Source organism: Crocodylus siamensis, chromosome 4, assembly GCF_052110815.1.
Source record: "Crocodylus siamensis isolate JL-2025a chromosome 4, ASM5211081v1, whole genome shotgun sequence".
NCBI lineage: Eukaryota > Metazoa > Chordata > Crocodylia > Crocodylidae > Crocodylus > Crocodylus siamensis.
In genome coordinates, this window is record NC_143398.1 from 181,440,056 (window position 1) to 181,464,384 (window position 24,329).

Genomic DNA, 24,329 nt, shown 5'->3' on the forward strand with positions numbered 1-24,329 from the left:
TACAAATTTGTGCTGCTACTGTTTGTGCCACCACATGCACATACCCTTGTTTGTCTGGATGTGGCCAAATGGTGTTTGAGATAGGTACATACAGAAGGAGATGGTTTGTTCTTCCTTTTCCTTCCCCCTTTTTTGTTTCTTTGCTACATTTTGTGTTATGGCTGAAAGAAGGAATAAAACTTACTTGCGATTTTAATTTAAATAATTTTAGTTTCTTTCAGTTTGTCATGGTGCAGAGGGGGAAGCACTGCTTTTAAAAACATGTTCTAAAAGCTGAATTTTATCTACTTAATTAGTTGTTTAACATGCGTCTGAATAGCAGTTAACACAGCATTTGATACACATGATTCAGAAGACTTGAATTGTATGATTCTGTCCTTTTCCCCAATACCTCTTATGACATTTGTTTATAGTCTAAAATATTTCTAATCGAGGATAATGATTAATATTAAAGTTCAATGCATTTTAATTTCTCTGCTGTTTTTAATAAATATACAATATTCTTTTTTAATTGCAAGGTTAAAGTTTTTAGTGAAAAAATGGAATAAAATAAACAGAAAAGGTATACAGGGAGAAGTCATTTCTCATGGCACAGGGCATAACTCAGGTGAGGATTTTTAAAATAATGTGTTTTTTAAGTATAATTTCTAGTAAAAGTATTACATTTAAGTAGTAAAATAGTTTAATATTGTAATATAATAAAGGGCTTAGTCTGTCTGTGTGTCTTTCTGTCTAATGCTTTTTGCCAACTGCGCATGCACTGCTGAGGGGGCAGCTGGCGATTGGCTATGTGGGCCTAGGCTGCGTGGGCCCAAGTTTGAGCTGTTGCTGAGGAAATTTGTGGTGGCAACGAACATGCCCCGGCCACAAAAGTAGTGGGGCTTCCCCATACCTCCTTGCCTAAGGGCAAAGAGGGGGGTCACAGTGGCCCTGCCACCTGTCCCCATCGCCTCCACAACACCTGGCAGGGAAGGGGAGGTGGCAGGCAGGGAGGGAGGGAGGGAGGGGAGTAGGGTGGGAGGAGGCGAAAGGGGGAGTTGTGGCAGCTGTTGTTGGGACTGGGCAGCAGGAAAGGGAGGGAAAAGGAAGGGTGTCATGGTGGTGGCGTGCCCCCCACCCGCCCAGCCCCAACAACAGCTGGTAGAGAGAGGGAGGGGTGGGGAGGCAGGGGAAACCCTGCTGCAAGGCTGGAGGAGGAGGCTACAAAGGGAATCTTTACATGGCCAGCCCTGAAGGGTGAGCGGGGTGGGGGGGGCACATAAACACTCTCTGAAATCCGTCGTTCTTGACTGGCAATTAGCTAGTATTATCATAAACTTTTTTCAGTGTTGTCCAGCTATATCAGTTAGTTTAACTTAAATGAGATTTTACCATGCAGCAGTTGGGAAATTCAAACTTTATCATTCCAACAGTGGCTAACTTTTATCCCTTTTAAGAAAACAATGAAAACAAATGGTTTGGTATCTACTCTTTAGAGTTGAAACTAAGAATATCTCCTGTGATGGTAGCATCAGGAAAAATGAATTTGTAGGGTCGTTCCTAACACAATATATTTTTCAGATAACTCTGTGGGTGTGGAACACATAAATAGAAGAGTGAAAAATGTCATTGTGCATGCAGTTGATTCTGAAACTTCAAACATTGACCTTTTTAATAGTGTCAAAAAACAAAGGATTCCCTCTTTGGAAATTTAAAGCCAAACATTTGTTTTGCTGTAGCTTTTGTTCTTTGGGGTGTGGGTGGGGGTGTAGGGGCATGTGGGTGTGTGTTTTCTGTTTTTTTTGTGCAGTTCCCGTGCCTGATTTCATTGTTGACTCTCATGTATTTAACACAGTTTCTGGTGCTAGAACAGAAGTTTTGAGACAGCAACTTCCAACAGTTAACACAAATTCTCCTCCAACCCGAGATACTGGATTGTGCCACAAAACTAGCTCTGCAAGATGCATAAGCCAATTCCACAGATCATCTTCCTGGTTATGTAATAGGTTTGTATAAAACATAATAAATTGTAGTGTTCAGCCAGATGGTTGTCTTCCATAACACCTTAACCTTTTCTTGCAGAAAATATTTGAACATGAATAGGAATTTGATTTCTCAGATCTATTAGATATATTGCATTTTTCTCCTGATGCTAAACTTTGGAAGTTGGTAACCACCAACTGCAGTTGTACTCCTGGTGTTTGTGAACTGTGGCCACATCCATGTAGAAATGTAACCAAATGACCCTTTTTTTGCTTTTGTATACCAACAGTAAGATTCTGTGCTGTGCTCTTAGAGGCACAGCACCAGATTTACAGGCCAGGAAGAATGAGATTCGGGTGTTTTGAAGCTGCTGTCATGCACGTCAGCCCTTAGAGCAGCTCAGAATTGGGAGTGGCCAGCAGTGCAACTTTAGCCTGTGGCTACACAGTAAACCTACTGGGTTAGGCAGCAGCACCCTCAGACATGTTGGTTCTGCTCTGGGTAGATAGCAAGCCAAAATGAAAGCCATGTAGCTGTTGCTTTGGCAGATTAATGAGCACTGCAAGCTGACTGTGCTACTTAGCCTTCCCCATAATTAGCCCTCTCACAGCTGTGAATACACAGCTACACTGTTTTCACACTGCTTGAAAGTACCACTTGGGGACATGGTTACCACATTGATATTGCCTTAGCCTGTCAGTGACTGTAGTGTAGCTTCACCTCTAGCACATCCACCTGTCCCTGGTCTGCACATTAAGCTGAGGTTTGCAGTGGGGTCTGGAAGATGATTTGCAGCTCTCTGTTTCTAATGAGAAGAAATTTCCCCTCTTCCCCTCTCCCTATTCCCTTTTGCCCCAACCCTCTAACTGGATTACGGACTTCAAAGGGGCTGGTGAGAGAATCTCACCCTTATAAGATTTTATTTTTAATAAGGAAAAATCAAGGTAATAGGATAAACATGATGATTGAGGAGCTCTGGGTAACAGGAAATATTTCAAGGCTAGTGGAGGAGTTGGGTTAGCATCAGTTTCAGTCCCCATTGTTAAATTTAGCTGAGGTCATTCGAGTGACTAAGGTAATAGAGCAGAAAAAAACCACCCACATTCTTCTTTGCATTAAAAGATGTTTAGGAGGAAGTGATCTGTGGGACCCCACCCCCAGGTGCAAGTGCAGTGGGGGACACACTTTCCTGTTATATTTTCCTGTAGATTTTGCATAGTTGAGAGAGGGCGCCTCACTCTGGCTTTCTTTAAATACTGCATATACTGTAGCCCTTTAGGGCTTGGGGTCTTGGAGACAGGACAGGACAGGACAACCATTCCACCCTCTGCCTCAGAGACTCTCTTGTACTTTTTGGGACTGCCTCTCATTTCTGTTTTCCTTGATGTTTCTGTGAGCAGTTACATCAGGGGGTGAAAGGTAGTGATTAGATACCAGCAAGGTTAAGGCTTCTGTGTGTCCCCATTTCCTAACAAAAGTATTGATTTTTCTCCTCATATATTATACTACTTGTCTATCCCATCACTTTTCCTGTATACACAATGAAGGTCAGAAGAACAGCTTTTCATGTTATTGTAGTTCGCTGTACACCAGATAATTAAACAGTATGAGCCTATTTAAACCACTGTAGCTGTGGATATACTCTGAGCTTTAGGAAGAATAGTTTTAATATTAGTATGATATTTTTACAGGTCTCATCCATCTACAAGTTCAGTTTCAGAGAAGTCATTGGTATCATCTACTCAAGACCCTGAACGATCATTAAGTGAATACATCCGTCGTTTAGAGGTCATCCAGCAGAGGTTAGGGGGTGCGCAGCCAGGTAAGAATAGCCTCATCTGATTTGTTTGTTTGTTTTTTTTCCAGAGACCTGCCACATAGTATCTTTAGTGCTCACACAAGATGAAAATGTTTTTTGTTTTTGTTTGTATTCAAGCTTTGCAGTAGTTATTTGTCAGGAAGGGGAGAGAGATTTAACATGTGCGCCACTGAACTGAATCTTTGCTGCTTTCCCTGATTGGTTTCTGGAATGACTCCAAGTAGGGTACTTCTCCAAATGATTTCTTAACTAAAAGGTCATCAAAAGTGAAAGGTCCTTTGTGGATCAGTTTCTCTCCCATTGTCCAACATAAGTATGTGAGACCAGGTGTTCAGAGTGAAGTGACATAGATTAGATTAGATAAATTGCAAGATGAAAAAGGATCATTGTGATCATTGGTTTTGATTTTCATAACAAACTAGAATACTTCCCATCCCAATTTAATTCCTGCTTCAGGTTCAATCGATTACCCAAGGTCATGTCTTTTAGAAAAATAGCCCACCTTGATTAAAAAGTTGCCAGTGGCAGAGAATTCTCTACATCCTTATGTAATCTGTTTAATGATTGATTACCATCACTGTTTGGGGAAAAATAGTGTCGTTTATTTCTAGTCTGAATTTATCTAGTTTCAACCTCCAGGCACTGATTCTTATTATACCTTTGTCTGTTACACTGAAGGGCCCTCTACTGTCATTCTCTTGTTCCACTATATATATGTTGATCAATGCATCTCTTAATCTCTTTGATGAGCTTTAAATTTATTGAGCTCCATGAGATCACTCTGAAGCATGCTTCTCCAGTACTTTAATCATTCTCATGGTTCTTTGTACCCTGTAATTTAACAACATTCTTCATGGATTCTAGAGACCAGAATTGGACATGGTATTCCTTTGGGAGAGTCTCAGTGCCACATGCAGAGGTAATAACTTCCCTGCTTCTACTCAAGATTTTCATGTGTATATATGCAGGGATTGGATTGGCCTTTTGGCTAGTGTCAGGCCAGGGCTCATGTTCAGCTGATTATCCACAGTGAGCTCTAAGGCTTTTTTTAGAATCGCTGCCTGCTAGGATGAAGTTCCCTACCTTCTTAAAATTCTAACTTGTTGTGGTCTTTTTGCTTTCTTCGCAACAAAAAAACCGACAGTCTCCATGGTTTAAAAAAAAAAAAAGTAAAAAACTAGAGCTGGTATTTTCTGAGGGGTGCCTTGAACCTAAAAAGGTTGAGAACCACTTCTCTATGTTCTTTGTCCTTACGTATGACTTTGTTTGGCCATATTAAACCACATATTGCTTGATTGTACCCAAATTATCAAGTGATTCAGATTTGTTCTGTATTATTGAACTCTCCCTATCATTGGTAAACATTCTCCCAGTTTTTGTCATCTGTAAACCTCATTGGTAATTTTTACTCATTGATTATAAATGTTAAATAAGGTAGGGTAAAGAACCATTGTGCCACCACTGGTGGTGCCACAAATTTACTTGGGTGCCACTTTTTTTCCTTTTTCTGCCTGATCTGGTGCTCTGCTTTCTGCTCCTTGTTCTATTTGCCACAGTGTTCCCTGCTTTCTCCTAGACCTGTGGCATTTTGCACATGAAGGCTGTCCATGCCTCTTGTGGCACACATGCCACAGGATGGCTATCCCTGGACATTGCTATTTACAAAATGAGCCAGGCTTGTAACAGTGGTCTTCAAATATGCATACTCTTTTGGCTATCCCAGTAGCCTCCCCAGCCTTGGTGTGTATTGCTTTGAAGTAGACTGTGGAAGATGACTTTTTCAGTAAAACCAGCATGAAATTTATTGTGGGGAAACACCATTTATGAAATGAATGTACAACTGTGTATATGTATCATGACATCTGGTAATATATATATTACTTAATTGCCAATATTTATTTGTTTTACTTTTAAATTTAGGAAAAGCTCCAGATTCACCTCACCGGAGAAGCATTAAAAAATGATGAGAACACTTCCTAGATCTGAACTGTGAAACCCCTGGTTACTACTTCCTCCTGAAGTGCATGGTTTTGTTCACTGGTATCTCAGTGCACTAATTTTGACAGTTAGTTGTAACTGAATAAAGGGGTTTTCAAGCCTATGCAATGTTTTTGCATCAGATTTTTATATGACCATTTTACTAACTTTTAGTACATTTAAACTTCTAGGGGAAGTCACTATTCACTCAGAACAATGTTGTACATTCTTATATGGAATAATTGCTAAGTTAACAGCATATGCGTGCCGGTATCATGGTATTGTGAGCCACAAAGTATCTTTTTATGTTTATTTTTCTAAAGTGTATAGGTGGATTCCTTGTAAAAAGTTATTAAAATGGCATTTTATTAGTGAACTTTTACAGTGTATTGGTGTTTGTTCCAATGCTGTGTTGTTAATTGTTCTGTTTACCTACCCTATAGCTGCTCAAGATTCTAAGCTTTAGGTGTGATCATTATTCTCCAGGAAACAGGTATATCTTATCAGTTACAAATTCTTTAAAAATTTGAAAGTGTCTTGATATACAGAAGTCCTTCCCCAATAATCCTTCTCATCAAGTACCACCTTTTTACTGTCAGTATTCCTTCCACATAGAATTCAAATTTGCTATTTAGGAAAATTAAGTTTCTTTCTCATCCACCCACCCTTCCAGCTAAAAAGAAGCAGAGATACATTTGCCATCCTTAAAGCAGGGTGTTTATTTCTACTTTGTTCTCTTTAACTGTTGGGTGGAGGAGGTCCGCTCTTGTCTGCTAGGCCCTTTCCAAGCTATAGCAAGAGAGAGTATGTGGTTCTCTAGATTTCCTGCACTGCTGTTTCATAATGTGGAGGGGGAAAGAGTTGGACTTATTTTTCCTCAATGTACTATACTACTTCAGTTAGGAGGGTCAGTCCTATTTGTGAAGCCTGGCTTGTGGAGTTAAGTAACATTTGGTCATTCCTCTTGTGTGACTGACTTATTGGCATAATAATGTTTGCATATGTCTACAGTTATGTATTTCAGTTAACTTTATCTATTACCTTGTGTCAGCATTATCTAGCTCTTCCCCATCTGTAAAGGTTTGATTGCTTACCAGTTGATTTTGGAACTCATTCCATTTCAGGAACATTTGCATTCATTATTGTTCAGTCAGCCAGAGTTTTAAAATCCCTGTTTTGGGATATAGGTAACTTTAAAAGGAAAACTCATAATTTTTATAGCCTGTTCGAAAAGGACAGCTTCTGGATCATTAGTGCTGTGCTATCTTGAGACATTTGGACCGTGTTTTTCTCTTGGAAATCCTACAGGTAGTAGATTTGTCTAGAAAGACCATATCTCCTCAGGCATTTTGCCAGATTTTGGCCTCATGCACACCAGTAGTTCAGCACTTTTTTTTTTTAAATCCATTGCAATCCTAGGTGTTAAGATAATTTGGGGGCAGCTGGGAGCAACATTTTTTTCCTGTTGTTTCCTCTACTTCCCTAAACAAGACAACCTACCAAACTACATTTCACTTTTTCAGTTGGCCCTCATCATAATGGAACAGAGCCAAAGTTGAAGGTATGCTCCATGAGCAAGACCAATTCTGGACTACAGAAAGGGACAGTTGCCCCTGATCCAGACTCATGTTTTATTTGGGGCTGGGGTACTTGCTGCATACCTCCCATATCTGTTGAGCCTACTTCAGTGATGTCTAAGAGCTGGGCTCCTTTTCAGTCCTTAATACTCTGCACACTGGACCATCTTTATGGAAACGTGCTTAATAGTCGATCAAGTAGAGAGTTCTCAGTTACTCTTGGAGTACCCAAGTGTTTCATAAATGGGATGATAATGGGGTGACTTCAAAAGCAGATCTGGTGCCATGGTAGGAAATTAGCTGACTAAAGTTTAATATAAAGAAGACACTCAAAGCCAGGATGTGGGAGAAATTACAATTAAACTGGAATTTGCCTGACAGACATTAAAATGCAACTCAGGAACCAGATAGCATTTTTTTACTTGTTCTGACTGGTCTGAGAGATGCGTTTAGCTTTATTTTGCTAATTTAAGAAACCAAATAATTTGATTTAAACTTTAATTCTACTCTAAAAAAAACCCATCCTAAACTGTGACTGAAATGGTCTTAAAAATCCTGGCTGCACCTTTCAATTTGAAAAGGTATTTCACATAGTAAATATTCTTCAATGTGCCAGTCTAAATTTTTGTTAAACTGGTTTGAGAAAAAATCAATAAGGCCTTCCCAGTAATAAACTTTTTTTTTCTGATTGTTTGCTATTCCTGGGCATTTCTTCTCTTTCCCCCTATCCCCCCCACCTTCCGCCCTGCACATTTTCACAGCTCTACCAAATCTTTTTTTTACTATTGCTGTGTTTGCTTTTCTCCTCAGACCTTAAGAAAAATGCCTTTACATTTGAAAGCTTGTACAATTCTATTGCAATGATGCAGTTTGTCCAATGAAAGGATACTGCCTAAAGAAATCCTTGCATCAGTAATAAAAACTTAGATTTTAGTTGTAGTCCTTTGGTCTTAGACTTTTCATGTAACCAATTTTTTGAATAGCAAGTGATAGGCACATCTACCAATGTGTAGTTACTCTTTCATGTAATGAACAAGCTACAAGGCATCTAATTTTAAACTGAAAATAGTATTTCATGCAAAACATGGCCTATGGGATTGACTATCACAAGATATGGCAAAGGCCAAGGGTTTAGCACAGGGATGGGCAATTATTTGGGCCTGCAGGCCACACAGACAGTTCTGGGGAGTTGTGGACCCGTCAGCACTCTTCCCCTCCTCACCCCAACTGCCCAGAGTCTGTATGCCCTGTGACTCCTGGCTCTTCCCCAACACCAGCATCCAGCAGCAGCTGAGCGCACAGCCCTGGACTATCCTGCACCCACCCCAGACTCACCCTGGCTGGAGCAAACCAGCTCTGGAACCAGCTGGGACCTCACATACGCATCCCCGGCCCTAGGCCACACTGTCTGCTCTGGGCTGGCCCACCCATGATGAGCGGCAGTGGCAGTGGCTGGACAGAAGCTGCTGCTAGGTGCGAGAGAAAAGCAGCTGCCTTCCCCTTGCTGCTGCAAGGCCCTTCTTGCTGCAGCCACTCTGAGCCCATCGCCAGGCTATGCTGCAGCTCTCTCTGCCGCCACCACTGCCCTGCTTTGGGCAGCGCTGGTGGCAGCAGTGGAGAGGAGCCACAGAGCAGCCTGGGCATGGCCACTTTTCCCCCACACCCAGCAGCAGCTTCTCTCCAGTTGCCACCACTACTGCTGCTGCTGCTCATTGTGGGCAGGCCAGTCCTGAGCAGGTGCGAGGCAGCTTGGGGTTGGGGCTGTGCATGTGGGTCCTGGCTGGTCGAGCTGGTCTGCTCCAGTCGGGGTGGGTCCATAGCAGGCCAGGGCTGTATGCTTGGGTCCCTGCCAGTCTCCATAGGACTGGGGCCAGGGCTCATGGTGGTGGCAGCTGGAAGGAGCCACTGCTGCCTGGCTGCCTAGAATTTGAATGCAGCTACGGAGCTGTCCCAACCCTATTGGATGCCTGGGGATGACTGGATGTGCCACAGGTCAGATAAAGTCCCTCTGTAGGCCTGATCTGGCCTGTAGGCCATATTTTACCTTCCCCTGGTTTTGCATGATTCAAAAATGAATTGGACATTTTGCGTAGTGATGGTAAGCTTGTAGATAGAAATGGCTTTATCCTGAATTGCTATTCTCAGACTCTTCCTTACCTGTAATGTTTGACTGCCTGCTAATCAGTTGGCTTTGTGAAACTCATCCTATTTGAGAAGTGTTTGCATTGATCACTGTACAGTCAGCCAGGGGGCCTGATTTCCTACTTCTGATCTAAGGAACTCTTGATCTACTCCAGAACAGCAAATTCCCATGTTTCAAATTCAGGGAAAAAGAAAAACATCTATATACAGTGCAGAGAAATGCCATCAGTGCCTGATGGTTGATTTACAGCAACGTGTGATACATTCTTGTCCACTAGGTGGTGCTAAGACTTTGACTGATAACTGCTGTAGTGTATTGTGACCCATAACACGACTGAATTTTTTTCTTGGCCAACTGATCACATTGAGTTGAGAAGGCAATGGAGTTAAGCCTTAGAATGGCCTAACTAAACCATAGGATTTCCCACTGATGTATCTTTTTAGGACCTTAAATATCCTTGCTCCTCAGTTTGAGAGTAAAATGAACATCATCAGTCTAATATAGAAGAAGAAACAGAAACAAAATGCCTTTTTTAATAGAGGATCCCAGCTGTGATGTTGGAGCCTGCCATTGAGGTGAGGTGGCACAGTCTTTTCAGCCTGAGAAAAGGTAATGGATGGGAGTGGCAATAATGACATCTACAGATATTTAACCAAGAATTACAGAATTTACCTATAAAGGTAAAAATACTCAGAACAGTTAAGTAGAAAAGTGTCAAAATACAGTAAGTGATACTTAGCTAAGTTTAACTACTACACATTATTTTTAGCTGTATGAGATTATGCAGTGTTGAGTATTTCTCATGTTTAATGTTTCAAATTAAGTAAATTACTGATTCAGAACAGACTGAGGAAGTAACTAGTTTGAAATTCTCACCACATTTTCCTCTGGCTTATAGCCTGTTGATATTAAGCTCCAACTATATTTGATTCCTCAGGAACTGGAAAGTAATGCAACTAAATAGGTACATGTGTAGAGTGTTATGCTTGAATTCATGTTGGCACATTTTTGCAGAGGTTAAAATCAGCATTTGAAGGGTCAGTGCATCAATGCAAAAGACAAAATGGAACGTTTTGCAAACAAATAGGAATGTTGGAATCCCTCCTCTTAGCTCTGACTGGCATATTTCTTTTATCACCTTATTTTTTTCTTCTCCCTAAGTTAGAGTTCACAATTCATACAAACTGCTGAAAACTATTACGTCACATTTAAAAGTAACCACACACTGCAGTTTCTATTCTATGAGCAAATTATCTGTTTGGACCCTAGAGTACATATTATATCATTGATCCGGTAAGTTCTAAGTGATGTTGTTGCGAGTGCTAAATTAACTTGTTCTATTTTTAAGCCTCTAATTTACAGGTAGGAAATTGCCTTTTAAAAGGCAGTATGTAGTTTACATTTTTCCTGCATGGGGCAATATTCGTTCTTCAGCAGTTTGGCAGGTTCCTATGCTTCGATCATGTTGTAAATGGAAAGCAAGAAATTCCATGGCATGCTAATTTCACTAAGTCAGTGAAAATGTCTGAATCATTTTATATCCCAAAAGAATTGCTGCACTTCAGAAACTCAGTGTGATGTGCTGAAAATGATTGCAGCATTGCCTTAATGTGTACATGCAAACTGTAGGAGCAAGCACTAGTTTCCATTAATACTTTCCTGTGTGAGACACAAAACAGTGGGATAACTAATCATCCAGTGCATGTTCTTGTTAGTCTGTTCTGTTTCTTCCTACTTAAAGAAGTGGTTATTCGTAAGTACCTGTTTAACTTCTTGTCTCGGGGACCTACTTGTCCTCTCTATTTACTGGCTGCTGCTTGTGTTGAAGAAACAGACAGCTGTTATGGCAAACAGATGGGTAAGGGGCATTCTCTCTTCTTCCTTAGGTTCTCATTTCATGTCAAGCCTTTTGCTTAAGAGAAGCTTGAGAAGGGAGCAGCAGTAACAAGCTTGAACTGCCTGAGGTGCTCACTTTGTCTTGGTTTTATGTTTGTTGTTTTAGTAATTGGCCTATGAAGGGTGTCACAGCACTACTTTGTAAGGGGGCTTCAGATTTTGGCCTTTGAATAATCTTGTATTGCAGTGGGACAGTTTGAACATTATGATGTCTGTGCCAGGTGGGCTCCATCTTCCAACCTGGGCAGTTGGACACGGGAGGCTGTGGGGTCACTGCCCGAGCCCCAGAAGCTGCTGTAAGTGAATGAATGAATGGTCATGGAAGAGGTGATATCTTTTATTAGACCAACTGGATGTTGGCAAACAAATTATTTTATTTATTTGCAAGCTTTTGTGTATACTCGCCCTTCATCAGGCACAGGAGAGAGTAGACATTAGAAAAGCTCTTCTCAGTCGCAGTGTCAATTTCTATTTCCTATGAATGAATAAATAGTGCTCCTGCTGCCACGTTTCCGGGCCTGTGGAGCGGTGGGGTCGCGGGCCACATCTGGCCCGCCGGCTAGGGGTTCTTCTCCGCCCTCGGTGAGCCCGAGAGCATGACCCCGGCCTTGTGCAGCGGCACCAGGCAGCACTCAGCTCGTCCCGCGCTCCCCAGCCTGACTCAAGGGAACAGCAGCTTCTGGGCGTGGCCTCTGCCCCGGGCCCGGCTCAAGGGCCTCGCCCTCAGCCAGCACCGAGCTGCTACCGGGCCCTGCCCGTTCCCCATGCCCGCTTAATGCGGCCGGCAGCGCTCAGCACAGGTAGCCCCGCCCAGGTGGGGGCGGGGTGGGGCCGGGAACAGCCGCGGATTGGCTGTGCCAGCAACGAATGGTTTCGGAGGGGTGGGGCCGCGTTCGCCTCGGGGGCGGGGCCAGAGGCAAGGCTCCGCCTTCCGCCGTGCAGGGCGGAAGGGATAGACTGCGCTTCCCAGCATCCTCTGCGCTCGTTGCCTGCAAGCGGGCTGGTGCGCGGGGTGCTGGGCAGCCTGGGAGCTGTAGTCCGCGCCGCGCCAGCCCACTCCCCGCGAGCCCCGCCCCCTCCCCCGCGCTCAGTGCACGCGTCTGGGCTGCGGCAGCGGCTGCGCCGTGCGGGAGCGGCCGTGCGGGCCGCGCCTTCCTTGCGCGCGGCTGCGGCTGCGGCTGCGGCTGCGGCCGGGGGTGCCGTCCGCACAGCTCCGGCTCGGCCATGGCCGCGGAGCGCGGTGGCTGCCCCCTGGACGCGCTGCCGTTGCCGTCCGACGTGCGCGAGAGCCTGGCCGAGCTGGAGCTCGAGCTGTCGGAAGGTGGGTGCGGGCGGGGCGGGGCGGCCGTTGCTTCCCACCCGCCACCCGGGGGGAGCGCGGCCCGCAGCCCCTCACGTCGCGCTGCGTCCGGCCCTCCGCTCGCCCCCCAGGGCCGGGTCGGTGCCTCCGGCCCGGGCGGAGCGCCCTTCGCTTCCCCGCCGCCCCGTGTCGGAAGCGAGAGCTCGCCCCCTTCAGCGTCGCCAGGAGAAGCGCGAAGCTGCGCTCTGTGCCCGGGATCCTGCGCCTCTGCGGCCCGAGGCCCCCGCTAGGTCTTGAGCCTATTCAACTCTGGGCTTGTGAGAGGAGCAGGCAGCGCGGTGGGCCGGGGTCTCGATGCCCCGTACTCGGTGGCACCCCGCCAGGGACCTGGCAGCATCCCTGGGCGCCCCCGCGGTGACGGAGAACCACTGCTCTAAGTCACAACCCGCAGCCACAGGGCGGTGAGGAGGGAGAAAGTGGCGTTAGCACTGCTCTGTCCTCTGCGGAGAGGCGGGGGATTGGGGTCAGGATTCAGATGACACTTTGACTCTTGGTGGGGTCTACAAACATAATTGGGCTGCCCATCACGATGCTGTATTAAAATTGGGAGACCTCCCCAGGTTACGATTTTCAAATCTGAAGTGGGGGAGGCTCTTGTCTGTTACAGCTGAGCTCCTGCCCTCCCCCAGCTCTCTTTGGGTGTTTGCCAAGGTATGGAAGGGAGGAAGGGGTGGTGGGCTGTGTCCCTCTCCTGCCTGTTTGTGTCCAGTACCCCTGTGTTTTTCAAAGGCCAATTCATTTAGTAGTTTTCTAAAGAAATGGGGGCTGTGCAAAATTGATCTGGTTACTCAGTTCCACACTTGCGTATGTTTTTGAGCAGAACCAGTTAAGCTGTAATCAGCAGGGATCCGGGTTTTCTGGTTCCTGCAGAAAAACATGGATTTCTCCCTTTAAAGGAGAAAACTATGGATCTCCCCTCTGGTAGGGTTCCAACCTGCAAAGGGCTGCTTGGGGCTGGGGGAGCAGGGGAGGGTGATCAGAGGTAGAGCTTGCCAGGTGCATGTGTGTGTGCACACATGACCAGCAGTACAGCCAGGCCGGGTGGTGGCAGCAGCCCTGGCAGCTAGATCAACTTAAGTCTATGGGACATGTGGGGTGGCGGAGTTGGAAGGCCAGGGCTTGGGGGCTGTCTGTGCATGCCCATTGGCAATGCATTGCAGAAGCATGTGGGGGGCATGTGCTTCTTCATATTTCTGTATGGACAGTGGAGCACAGGGTTGCATCCTGGCTGAACCGACACCAGATAGGAGCCACCTCCACGGCCTGGCAGGCAGGACTGGGAACAGGAGGGTGGAGGGCAGCATATCAGGGCTGCTTAGCACCACAGACTGGTGGGGTGGAACAGCCACAGCTGGACCCACATCCTGGTGAGCAAAGAGGAATGAGAGGAGCACTCCTTTTCCATGGTAATAAAACCAAAATCAAATTCCAAAATTTATAGATATCTAGAATTTATTTTATTATACTGATAGGCTTTCAAGTTGCTTTAAAATTGTAAATAGATCAGTAAACCATTTTGTTCAACTGATACCTGTATATATAGTGGTATTTCACTTTAATCATGGAAAAACGCAGATTTGGGGTGTTTTAATCAGAGAATTTTGGATGATTTTTAAACAGACAAAATCAGGATTCTTGATAATTGGCGTCTTCCATTTTTCTTCTGCAGTGCTTTGATGTAATTGTGAACAATAGCAGAAGGTCTGGAGTAATCTGTTTGCTGGAGTGTTAGGAAGCCAGTGCTGCATCAGTTCCTTTTTGGATGGATTTGGTTGTAATTGTTGTTTATTTTAAGTTAATTTTAACTTCTGAATTTTGGCTTAAACACTTGCCAGGTATTTTTTTTTTCTTTTTGTTGGTGGTGATCATCCTCTGAACCTAGAGCTAAGGAAAAAGTTTTGTAAGTTGGTTGAACCCCAGAAAAATTAAGAGTGCTTCTGCTTTGGGGTCTGTCTTACCCTCTTCCTGTGTTCAGTGCTCAGTAATATACATAGTGATTCTTTCTAAATAAGGATTTTCACATCCCCTCCTAGTAATGGTGAAATTTTAGGCAAGTTTGTTTAGATAGTCCTAAGCATTATTTTCAGTACTTTTCTACATCTAGTTCCTAACTCTGGGCAATTTGAGTGTGTTTTGTTTTTTGAGAATCAGTGGCACTGATTCTTCAAACTGAGTTTGGAAGCCTGATCAAGGCTAGGGCATTCATACCAATTGACAACCTTGTTAGAAACAGTATCTGAACCAGATACCATAGTTGCTTCCAAAAGAGGAAGTAATGCACCTTTTTAATTTGAACAGGTTTCTTTTCATATGATCATAATAAATAAGAAAAAGCATAAATATCTGATAAAATGGTGATTTAAAAAAAAAAATTGTATGTGTGCTAATGTAATGTACCATAAAAAGTAGATCCCAGTTCATGTATACAAGTTTGGGGTTTTTTTTTTTTTACTTTGCTGTTGTCTGCAGTGGGGTTTTCAGCCACTGGCTCCCCTTTAATGTAGACATGTTGCAGGGTTTAAATTGTGACTTCAAGATAATGGCCACAGTTACACTGCTGGAGAATTTTACACAGGTGGCTGTAACCCCAGTATGAAGCCCATGCTTTAGGAATCCAAGGTTCAATTTTTTGCCTGTGCAAAGACTTGCTGTGACCTTGGGAATGTTATTTAAGTACTTTTCCTCAACTTCCTGTCTTAAAACTGGCTATACTATTACTTTTCTCCTAGCCTTTTTCTTACTTAAATTGAAAGTATTTAAGGGCAGGAACAGTCCCTAGGGGTATGTATTTTTATAACACTTAGCATATTAGGGTGTTGATATCAGTTAGAACCCCTATATGTTGCTTTACAAATTTATATCCACCAGTTTTTATGTTAAGACAGAAGGAAAATGAAAGGTGGGTAGCTGGTTGCATTTTAATTTGTGTAAAATAGACACAGGTTTTGAATTACATGCGTCTGTGTTTGTAAAGACTTCTGTTGTGACTGGTATTTATGGAAATAGTCTGTCAACTCGAACCTTTCCAGGGTTACATTCAGTGTGATATTGAATCTTGATTATCTGAAGATCTGTATGTTATGTGGCACTGTAGTGTCAGACTCCCTGTGAATGACAGCCAGTTCACTATCAGGTTCACAGTCTCCCCTTTCTTTCTAGAGGACATATTTTGAGGGCATCTCTAGGCAGCACGTTTTGGCATAAGTTATAGCTGTTCATTGGAAGCATTCTCTCCAGGGTTTTAGTGACAGAAAAATGCTGAACCTAGACAACTGTTTAATGTTGCGCTTCCTCCCATTAACACCTATCTTTTATTAAGAATAGATTTCAGGAGTCTTTTGTATAGATTAACTCTAGCAGCCTTTCCTAGTACAACATAAGACACCTGTAAAAACTGAATTCTAGAATGGACTGGGCAAGAAAAAGGCAATATTGGATTGAATATTTGTCTGAGTTACCCTCAGAAATAAAAAAGGTTGCACTTTTGGGGATTTGACAATAATTAGTGTATTGTTACTGTTTATGCTATCGCTACAGTGATAGTTAGAGATGGAAGTACAAGGCAGTACTCTGTACAAGTACAGTTATACAGAGTGAGGTAAGACACTTGTAATCAAATGAGTCAGTGTTGTTTATATAACCTACCAAACTGCACTTACTAAATTAGTATCACAAAATGGAGCTTTGAGTTCTTTTTCTAAAATGTCTAGAAATGGGACAGTAACTTGAAAGAGTCCTTGTTCTGTGCATTATTTAAATTGGAGGGGGAGGTTTCAGTTAGGAATTAGTTGTGGACTTACGTTTCATAAGAAATTATAATGAATCCATGCACACTTTGTTTGGAGGGACTAATGCATTTTCTCTTGATTGATCACAGTGCTCATTTAATAATAAATCAATATCCTATGAAAATGGTTTGACAAATAAAATGTTCTTCTGTTAGCAGTAAGTTAGTCTGAAAGTGGGTGCTGTAGAAATACTGTAGTACTGTTGGAGTGTCATAATCATGATGGTCCAGGAAACATGAGGTGAGGGCTCTGTGTGATAGATTTTATTAGACCAACTGTATAGTTGGAAGAGCTGTTGGACAACTTTCAAACATCAAGTGCTTTTCTTCAGGTTTTCCTATGCTTCTGCAGTCCTGAAGAAGGGCACCTTATACCAAAAGCTTGTCCAACAACTCTCCCAACTATACAGTTTATCAAATAAAATGTATATCACAAAATCCTTGCCTTTTGTAGAACTGCTGTTCATATTTACAGCATTAGTTCATCAAAAGACCATTCTGAATGGGCAAATTACTTATCTAAAATTCTGTTTCAAATTTTGTGTATAAATACAAGATTTATTCTAGAAATATTAAACTGAAAAATGTAAACATTGAAAAATGGGTTCTTATGGTGTTTACAGGAGTCTACTAACCACTTAAAGGCTTATTTAATCAATACATCTTTGTGAAAGAACAGAGGATCATCTGCATGCCAACATTTTCATTTTGTTGCTTGATGATGGAGTAAGATTTCATACAGTAGAAAGTTTATTATAGGTATTAGAGCTCTGCTGGCCCACCCTATACTCATTACAGGTATTGCCCAATTAACTGGAGACCAGCTGCACATGCAAAGTAGCTATGGCACAATAAAAAGCTCCAACCAACTATAAAGTTAGACCTCTGAAATGTGTACTGACTTTATAGCTGGTTGCTATTCAGCTTGAATTTGCCCATGTTGCAGGGTCTTCCCTGTGGCTGGAAGCCCTGTCAGCTTGACAAAGCCCTCAGCTGCAGGGTTGTACACCAGTGTGAAACACGTGGGCCTTAGGGATCAAGGCAGCTATGATCCCCAGGTCTTGGGGTCATGTGAAATCCTTGGGCTATGGGGACTGCAGCTGCCACAACCCCAGCGCTCTGGGTTGCAGGAAACCCCTGGAGCTGGAGGATTGCTGCAGGGGTGACTTTCTCCCTGCCCCAGTGGTGCAGATCACTTTAGCAGCAATCCTTTGTCCTCAGGGGTTTCCCCCCTCCCTCCCCATGTGCCCCTGAGCAGGAGACCACTGCAGTGGTGATCCTTCAGCTTCTGGGGTTTCCCTTTCTCCCAGGGTGGGGGGTTCACTGCTGTGATGGTCCTCTGGCCCCTGGATTTTTACTCACCCCTGGGACTGGGAGCCCTTCAAATTTAGTGTGTGGGGCTCTGAGGTGCAGCAGCTTGCTTCTTACTGGTGCAGGGGGAGCCTGGGATTGACAGTAAGGTGCGATGGGATTTAATGTGTGATATAAGAATACCACCTCTTGCCATGCACTTGTCATGGCAGGAGGCATGATTGTGTGAATAATGCATTGGATCCCACTGCACCTTTACCTGCACGTGTAGAGGGGGTCTTGGATCTACATTCTCTTCTCTCTTTTTCCCTCTAGAGGACCTTAAGCAGGGGTGGGCAAAATACAGCCTGTGGGCCAAATCTGTCCCACCAAATGAACCAAATGAAATTGCCTGGCTCATTGGTAGGCGCCCACTGAGACATGCCCATACCTGCTGGGCCGTCATGTTACACTCCCACCCTTGTGTGTGGGAGGGTCCCTGCCCTGGCCAGTGCTGCTACTGCAGCTGCCTGGGGAATGGCTCTGCTCCCCAAGCTTCCAGAGGCTTCTTCTGTCACTGCTGCAGTGCTCTGGGCAACAGGTAGGGAAGCGGGGTTGGGTGTGGGGAAGCTGCAGCCGGGTAAGAGTGTAGGGCTGGGGCCAGCGGGAGCTCAGAGCCCAAAGAATGGGGCCTACGCCCAGCAGGTTGGTGGAAGTGCAGAGCGTGGGCCAGCCCAGTTCATTGCACGGGGCTCCCCATGGCTCACGTGGAGCTCCCAGGACTCTCACCACCAGGGGAGAGTCCCGCATGATGAAGCCAGCATCCTTTCCCTCACCCTGCTGCCACGTGCAGCTGCCCTGCTGCCACTCTCTGTTTCCTGGTGGAGTCCCAGGAACTGCATGTGGTGGCAAGGCACGGGGCTGGGTTGCCAGCTCCATCACGCAGGGCTCTGCCCCACAGGACGTGGCTCTGGCTCGGTTCTGGGCACTACACATGAGCTGCTGTGAGCCCCACATGATGGAACTGGGCTGGCCTGGCCCTGCTGTCATGTGCAGCTGCTAAAACTGGCCAGAGCTGCGTGCCACTGGGGGCCTTGTCTGTACAGCCATGAGCAACCTGAGGGCCTGCTGCTGGGGCTGAAGGCTGTGCACAATGGGGGGGGGGGCCACACACACCCCACCATACCCAACCACCCCCTCTCCCATACAACCACACCCTTCTCCCTCACAAAATACAGGAGTGAGACTTTATTTTGAGCTATTATGCAAATAAACTCTATGTACACTATGCAGACACATTTAAATCAAAATAAAATGTTACAGTAGATGTATGATTTTTAGTAAATGATTTGTTTTTTTTCCCTGTTCCAAGATGGAAGCCCGCCCCTCCCTTGCAGTACTTCTGCAGGCAAGGGGAGGGACTTTCTGTCAGGGGGTTAGGACGTGGGACTTCTGGTCCCACCATAGCAACAAGGGGGTGGGGCACCTGTCAAGAGGCAGGGTGGTGCTCGACAGCTCACCAGAACTCATTAAGTGGCCCTCCAGCTGAAATAATTGCCCACCCCTGACCTAAAGTATTTTTTGAGGACAGGAATAGCAACGTCACTCAAGCATGTGACCTTGGCAGCAGTTCCTTCTTCCACTGGTAGAGGAGGGGTGGGTGCTTAGAATGTAAGATCCTGCATTTTGGATTGGAGCAAACATCAGGAGGTTCCTAAAGCACATTCAAATCCTGCTTCACAGCTGAATCCAACCCCCACTCACCCCTGTTGGCTCTAGAGTTTCCCCATCCCAAACAGTGGAGAAAACAAATGGCAGGCAAGGTAGTGAAATGGGGAGCAGTGGGGGAGGAAGAGGAGAAGTAGAAGGGAGAGAGGGGGTTTTCACTTGCTTTAGGGATTTCAAATTAAATCCCCAGAGGCTCCTGTGGTTCTATATGCCCACACTGGTGGTGGGGGGCAGGGGGTGCAGCCATCTCTGCAGTGTGAGTTAGTGCTCCCACACTCCCCTTTGGGAAATGCTGGATCATCCTCTGGGATGCGTGTTGTATAGAAGCTTCCCTTGGCCTTCAGGATAGTTTTGCTTTCTTGAAGTTGAATTTGAGCTGCGGGAGCTGAATATTTTTGCACTCATTCTGTTTTGTAGCAATTTGTAGTTTGGATTTGTTCAGTAAATTGAGTGAAAAACACTTTTTGCTAAGCAAATATGTTTTTCTGTTACCTATATTATTATATGATTGTCCATAAAGATATAATTGGTAGCTGTCTTCTCAGAGATATCATAATTAGTTGCTAATATATTGTACTGTTGTTCAGGATGAGTCCTTCAACCCCCTTCTTGGCATGGGACTACCCCAGGTGCTTAATGTTCTTTCCAATCCAAATGGATATTGCATTCAGCTGTTCTGCTGATCACGAAGTGGGAACATTCTTCATTACCTAGCGTATCTATCACATAAGTTATGGAGTGAGATGAGAGTAACGGGTTTTTTTTCCTGTTTACGTCATTATTTTGCATCTCCTGCCACTAAACTCCTGAAAGTTCCCAGTGAAACTGGTTAAGTGTTAATGAAAGGTACAGAATCTTTTTTTTTCATGCCACTTTTTGGGGGGGGGAAATGGTATTGGAATGGAGAAAGCTCTGTGTTTCTTCTGCGTAGTTAACTTTCCTTGCCATCACTTTCAGGTGGAAGGTTCCCTCCTAGCCTTTTTTTTTTTTATACAAATTTTGGGTGCTATATTTTTCCAGTATTCCAATTTCAATCATGCTACATGTTTTCATGGACAGTGCCTAGTTACTAATGCATTATTTCACAAGTTCTTGATAGGTGTAGCTTTTCTGAGATTTCTATGTTCAGTTTTGTCTGTTTTATAATTATCTTGGGCATCTTTTGAGATATTGAAGTCAATATAAAATTATACCTCTAGTCAAAAATAAGTGGACAATGTTCTACTATAACAAGTGCATAGTAAAATTTAAATCCATTGAATACTCAATCAGTTGGTTTTGATTACCAATCAAGTACAATCTAGCAAGTATTTTTAACAAGGTTATCATCATATCGGCAGTAACTCCTAACTCTCTCGATGAATATTTTCCTCTTTTAAAATGGGCAAGCTACTCTGTTACATCTTGTATCATAAAAGTTTCTAAGTTTCTTTTTGCAGCTTGTAATATATTCCCACACCGTTGTGGTACTGAAATTGGCTTATGATTTTTCATTAGATGACACTGAATATTATGATCCTGTCTAACTCTTATGAATCCAACCCAAAGTTTATTTTAGTTATACCTGAAAAATGTTTTTGTTATGTAAATAGAGTTGAATTTGCTTATTCTGATATTGCATGTGTAATGATGCAAGTGGTAGAAGCATTTTAGTTTGCTTGATTTTTAGTTTGCTTCCTTACATTGGTGCAACAGACGTATGTGTTAAGACTTTTACGAACTTAAATATCAGTAAAGCCTTCCATTGAGAAAGTTTTGCAAAAGTGCTTATCTAAGTTGACATTGCTCTACCACTTCATTAATGTAATTTTAATACTTGTGAGTAAATGTTAAGAGTAGTGAATGTGAAAGAGTACTAGAACTGGAGAGACAAGTGTTGTGCAAGCTGCCAGGCTTCCAGAAACTTGACCTGCAATATCCCTATTGTTTAGCTGTCAATTGCATGGTGTTAGCTGTAGGGTTGCTAAATGCCCACTGGGCCTGGATGAGACTGGGGAACTTGTTTTAACATGTTATCCCTTATTCCAATTTCTAGGGATGATTGGTTAATGCATCACATAGCCCCTTCAGATGCCAGCTTTCCTTCGTGCTTCACCCATCATGGACTTTATATAGTTTATAGAATTTATAGAACATGAATGCCAGACCACACCTCCCACACCGCCCCCCCCCCAAGGTTACATGAGGAGAAACATGGTTTCTCTAAAATAGTAGCTGATTTTTTACACTAAATATTAAAATAAGGACAGAATTATAAAAGAATATGGGGAAAATTGTATTACATATACAAAGGGATCCTCCATAAGTATTTTTAAGATTTTATACCAATATACACAGTCTCCTCCAATGGATGTATGTAGATTTAAAATTACTTTAGTTGCTTTATTTGTATTTAATGAAGCAGGGTATTCTCACCTGCAGCCCTGTCAACTGGCTCTGCCCTTTTTTGCTGAATAGACTTGACTATCACACTTGCTGGATGCAGCCCTTTGCACCTTCCTTTTTGAGAGAGGATGCTTCTGTTCAAACCATTACAGCAGGGGTTCTCAAACTTTGTGATACTGTGACCCCAAGTGCTGGATGGCGCCAGCATGGGATGGGGAGTTTGCCACTGCCACGCGCCACTTCCCCTTGCCGCCGTACGTGCCCCCAGGAAGTTTGCTGTCCCCTTTTTAAGTTGCTTGTGACCCACAGTTTGAGAACCTCTGCCTTACAGACTGAACCCGGTTAGCTGGAGTAAGGCTTCAGGCATACTTTCACCTTCGCTTACCTCTTCATAGCAGTTTATATATCTGTCTTCTGTTTGGGTCAGACAGTGACAAAGCATGTAAACAGCAAACTAAGACTCATTCATAAGCAGAATTACTAAAAGAATGGTAGCAAAACAGTTTTGCTGAACTTTTTTCATCTGACTATTTTACAAAGCTTGATTCTTTACAGTGTAAAGGAGATCTTCAGATACCTGGAAATGAATGTCGGGTCCTCACTCTCCATGATCGGACCAGCCTAAGACATCCCTTCTTTTTAAGAAATTCCCCTTGGTTCCAAGTTTTTCCCAGTGCTTCCGGATTCAGTTTATTCCAAAGTGCTAAAGGTCACTTATTTCTAATGTGAGATTTTTGCAAAGTACTGCTTGACCAGGCACTGTCTGGAGGAAATGAAACAAACTGTTACCTGTACAATGTGGAGGTGTTCCATTTCTGTGCTTGGTGCCTCCTATGGCAGTATCAAGTTGATAGTTCAAATTCTCCCCATCAGATTGTGGGTTTTGTGTGTAGCAGTCTTATTTCACTGCTGAGCTCCTTCTCCCCTTCCACATCCAAGGAATCACCAGAGCAGTAAGGCTCTGACTTTCAGTGTTCAACACTACTTCAGCAAGTTCCCTCTATTTCTCCACTGTAGTTAAGCAGCCAGAGACACTGAAACGTTGATCATGTCATTCTTTCTCCAACTTTACCAAGAGAAGATGATGAGGCTAAACTTGTTTCTTTTTGCCTACGCTTCTTGGGGATTCTTTGTTGCGAGATTTTTTTAAAGTTCATGAGCAGCTTTTGTTAAGATCATTACAGGATTCACTTTTCTTGAGGGATAAAAATATATTTCGACCATATGGAGCATACACATGTCGACCATACTTCATTTGTCTTGTTCCACTCGTAGTGCCAGAGCTTCAGCACTTCAAAGTTTCTGCAGACATGATGTTAACATTCTGCGCTGCTTGATGTGCTAGGCATCTGGGAAGCCGTTCCCTGACGAGAATTGGGGCTTCCTGTCTAAGGTCCTTAAGCACATCGTTGGCAGAAAGTCTTGGCTTCATTGGAGAAAAATTGCAGATCATTATATACACATCTTTCAAATTCTACAAAACGCTAGATGCTCTTTATAAAAAGTGTTCAAAGTTTATGCTAATTTCTGTGAAGTCACACATTTAGGAAGTTTTGCTGGTATAATATATTGTGGCATCTGAATTCTACATTCAGGACTGGTGAGAAGAGGCTGCTGGCAAAGATGGGCTTGTCTTTTCTGCTTCTAACCAGGAAGGACAGTTTCTGTTTGAATGATCAGCAGTGAAATAATGATTGAAAGTTGTATTATTTTTAAGATTTACAATTAATCTGCTGAATTGGACAGGGCAGTTCACACTACAGGGCTGTTATTTCAGACAGAAATTGCATCAGTTAACACATAGATGATATTTTCAAGGTGGTCCTTACAATAGTGAGATCTAGAAGTAAGGATTTCAGTAAAGTTTGATTGTAAAGGCAAGCTGAGATTCTGGATCACGGTTTTGTGACAGGGAATAAATTCCATTTCAGACTGTGACTATTCATGAGATTATGCCTGTAATTCAGAGGGTTTTTGGTATTTTGGTCTGCATGAATATTCATCTTGTTTTCCTTGTGTATTGCACAAATAAAAAAAAATAGCGACACCAAATATTAGTAAAACAACCAGTAATGCACAAAGATGCATTTACACTCCAATTTCAAAATTGTAATTTACCTGGACAAAGTTTTGTTCTTTGACAGGGATCTTGGTTGTGTTATTCTTCCCATAACATAGATTTATATTTTTGAGATTTTTTGAACTGTATGCTTGTGTTGGTATTGTAATAGCTCAGCCTTATGGAAATGCAATGTTTCACTGATGAGGTCAAGTCCATTAGAACAGGGATGTCAAACTCTCCTTATGCCCTCGGTTCTTGTAGGCTGGATCCGGGCCAGGGCTAAAAATCCCTTTTCTTTGGGCAAAGTCTTCTATTTGTGATTGAGGGCATAATTGGATTCATT

General features: G+C 43.4%; 2 protein-coding genes across 17 annotated transcripts in view; both read left to right on the forward strand.

The window, feature by feature from the left end:
• The window catches only part of PCNT (pericentrin), a 137,358-nt gene extending 131,224 nt beyond the window's left edge, over positions 1-6,134 (forward strand). For 11 of the 13 annotated variants that reach the window (XM_090045069.1, XM_090045068.1, XM_090045071.1 and 8 more), the window contains 5 exons: positions 519-607; positions 1,835-1,985; positions 3,654-3,784; positions 4,646-4,700; positions 5,702-6,134. In XM_090045069.1, coding sequence (XP_089901195.1) covers positions 519-607; positions 1,835-1,985; positions 3,654-3,784; positions 4,646-4,700; positions 5,702-5,738 — 463 coding nt within the window. In that variant the 3' untranslated portion in view covers positions 5,739-6,134. The remainder of the gene's footprint in view (positions 1-518; positions 608-1,834; positions 1,986-3,653; positions 3,785-4,645; positions 4,701-5,701) is intronic. The other 2 variants (XM_090045073.1, XM_090045081.1) reach the window with 1 other exon arrangement.
• A 6,333-nt stretch (positions 6,135-12,467) lies between these two features.
• DIP2A (DIP2 acetate--CoA ligase A) overlaps positions 12,468-24,329 on the forward strand; it is a 221,666-nt gene continuing 209,804 nt past the window's right edge. For 2 of the 4 annotated variants that reach the window (XM_090045084.1, XM_090045085.1), the window contains exon 1: positions 12,468-12,695. In XM_090045084.1, the coding sequence (XP_089901210.1) occupies positions 12,599-12,695 (97 nt within the window). In that variant the 5' untranslated portion in view covers positions 12,468-12,598. Of the gene's footprint in view, positions 12,696-14,100; positions 14,141-24,329 lie in introns of those variants that run through there. The other 2 variants (XM_090045082.1, XM_090045083.1) reach the window with 1 other exon arrangement.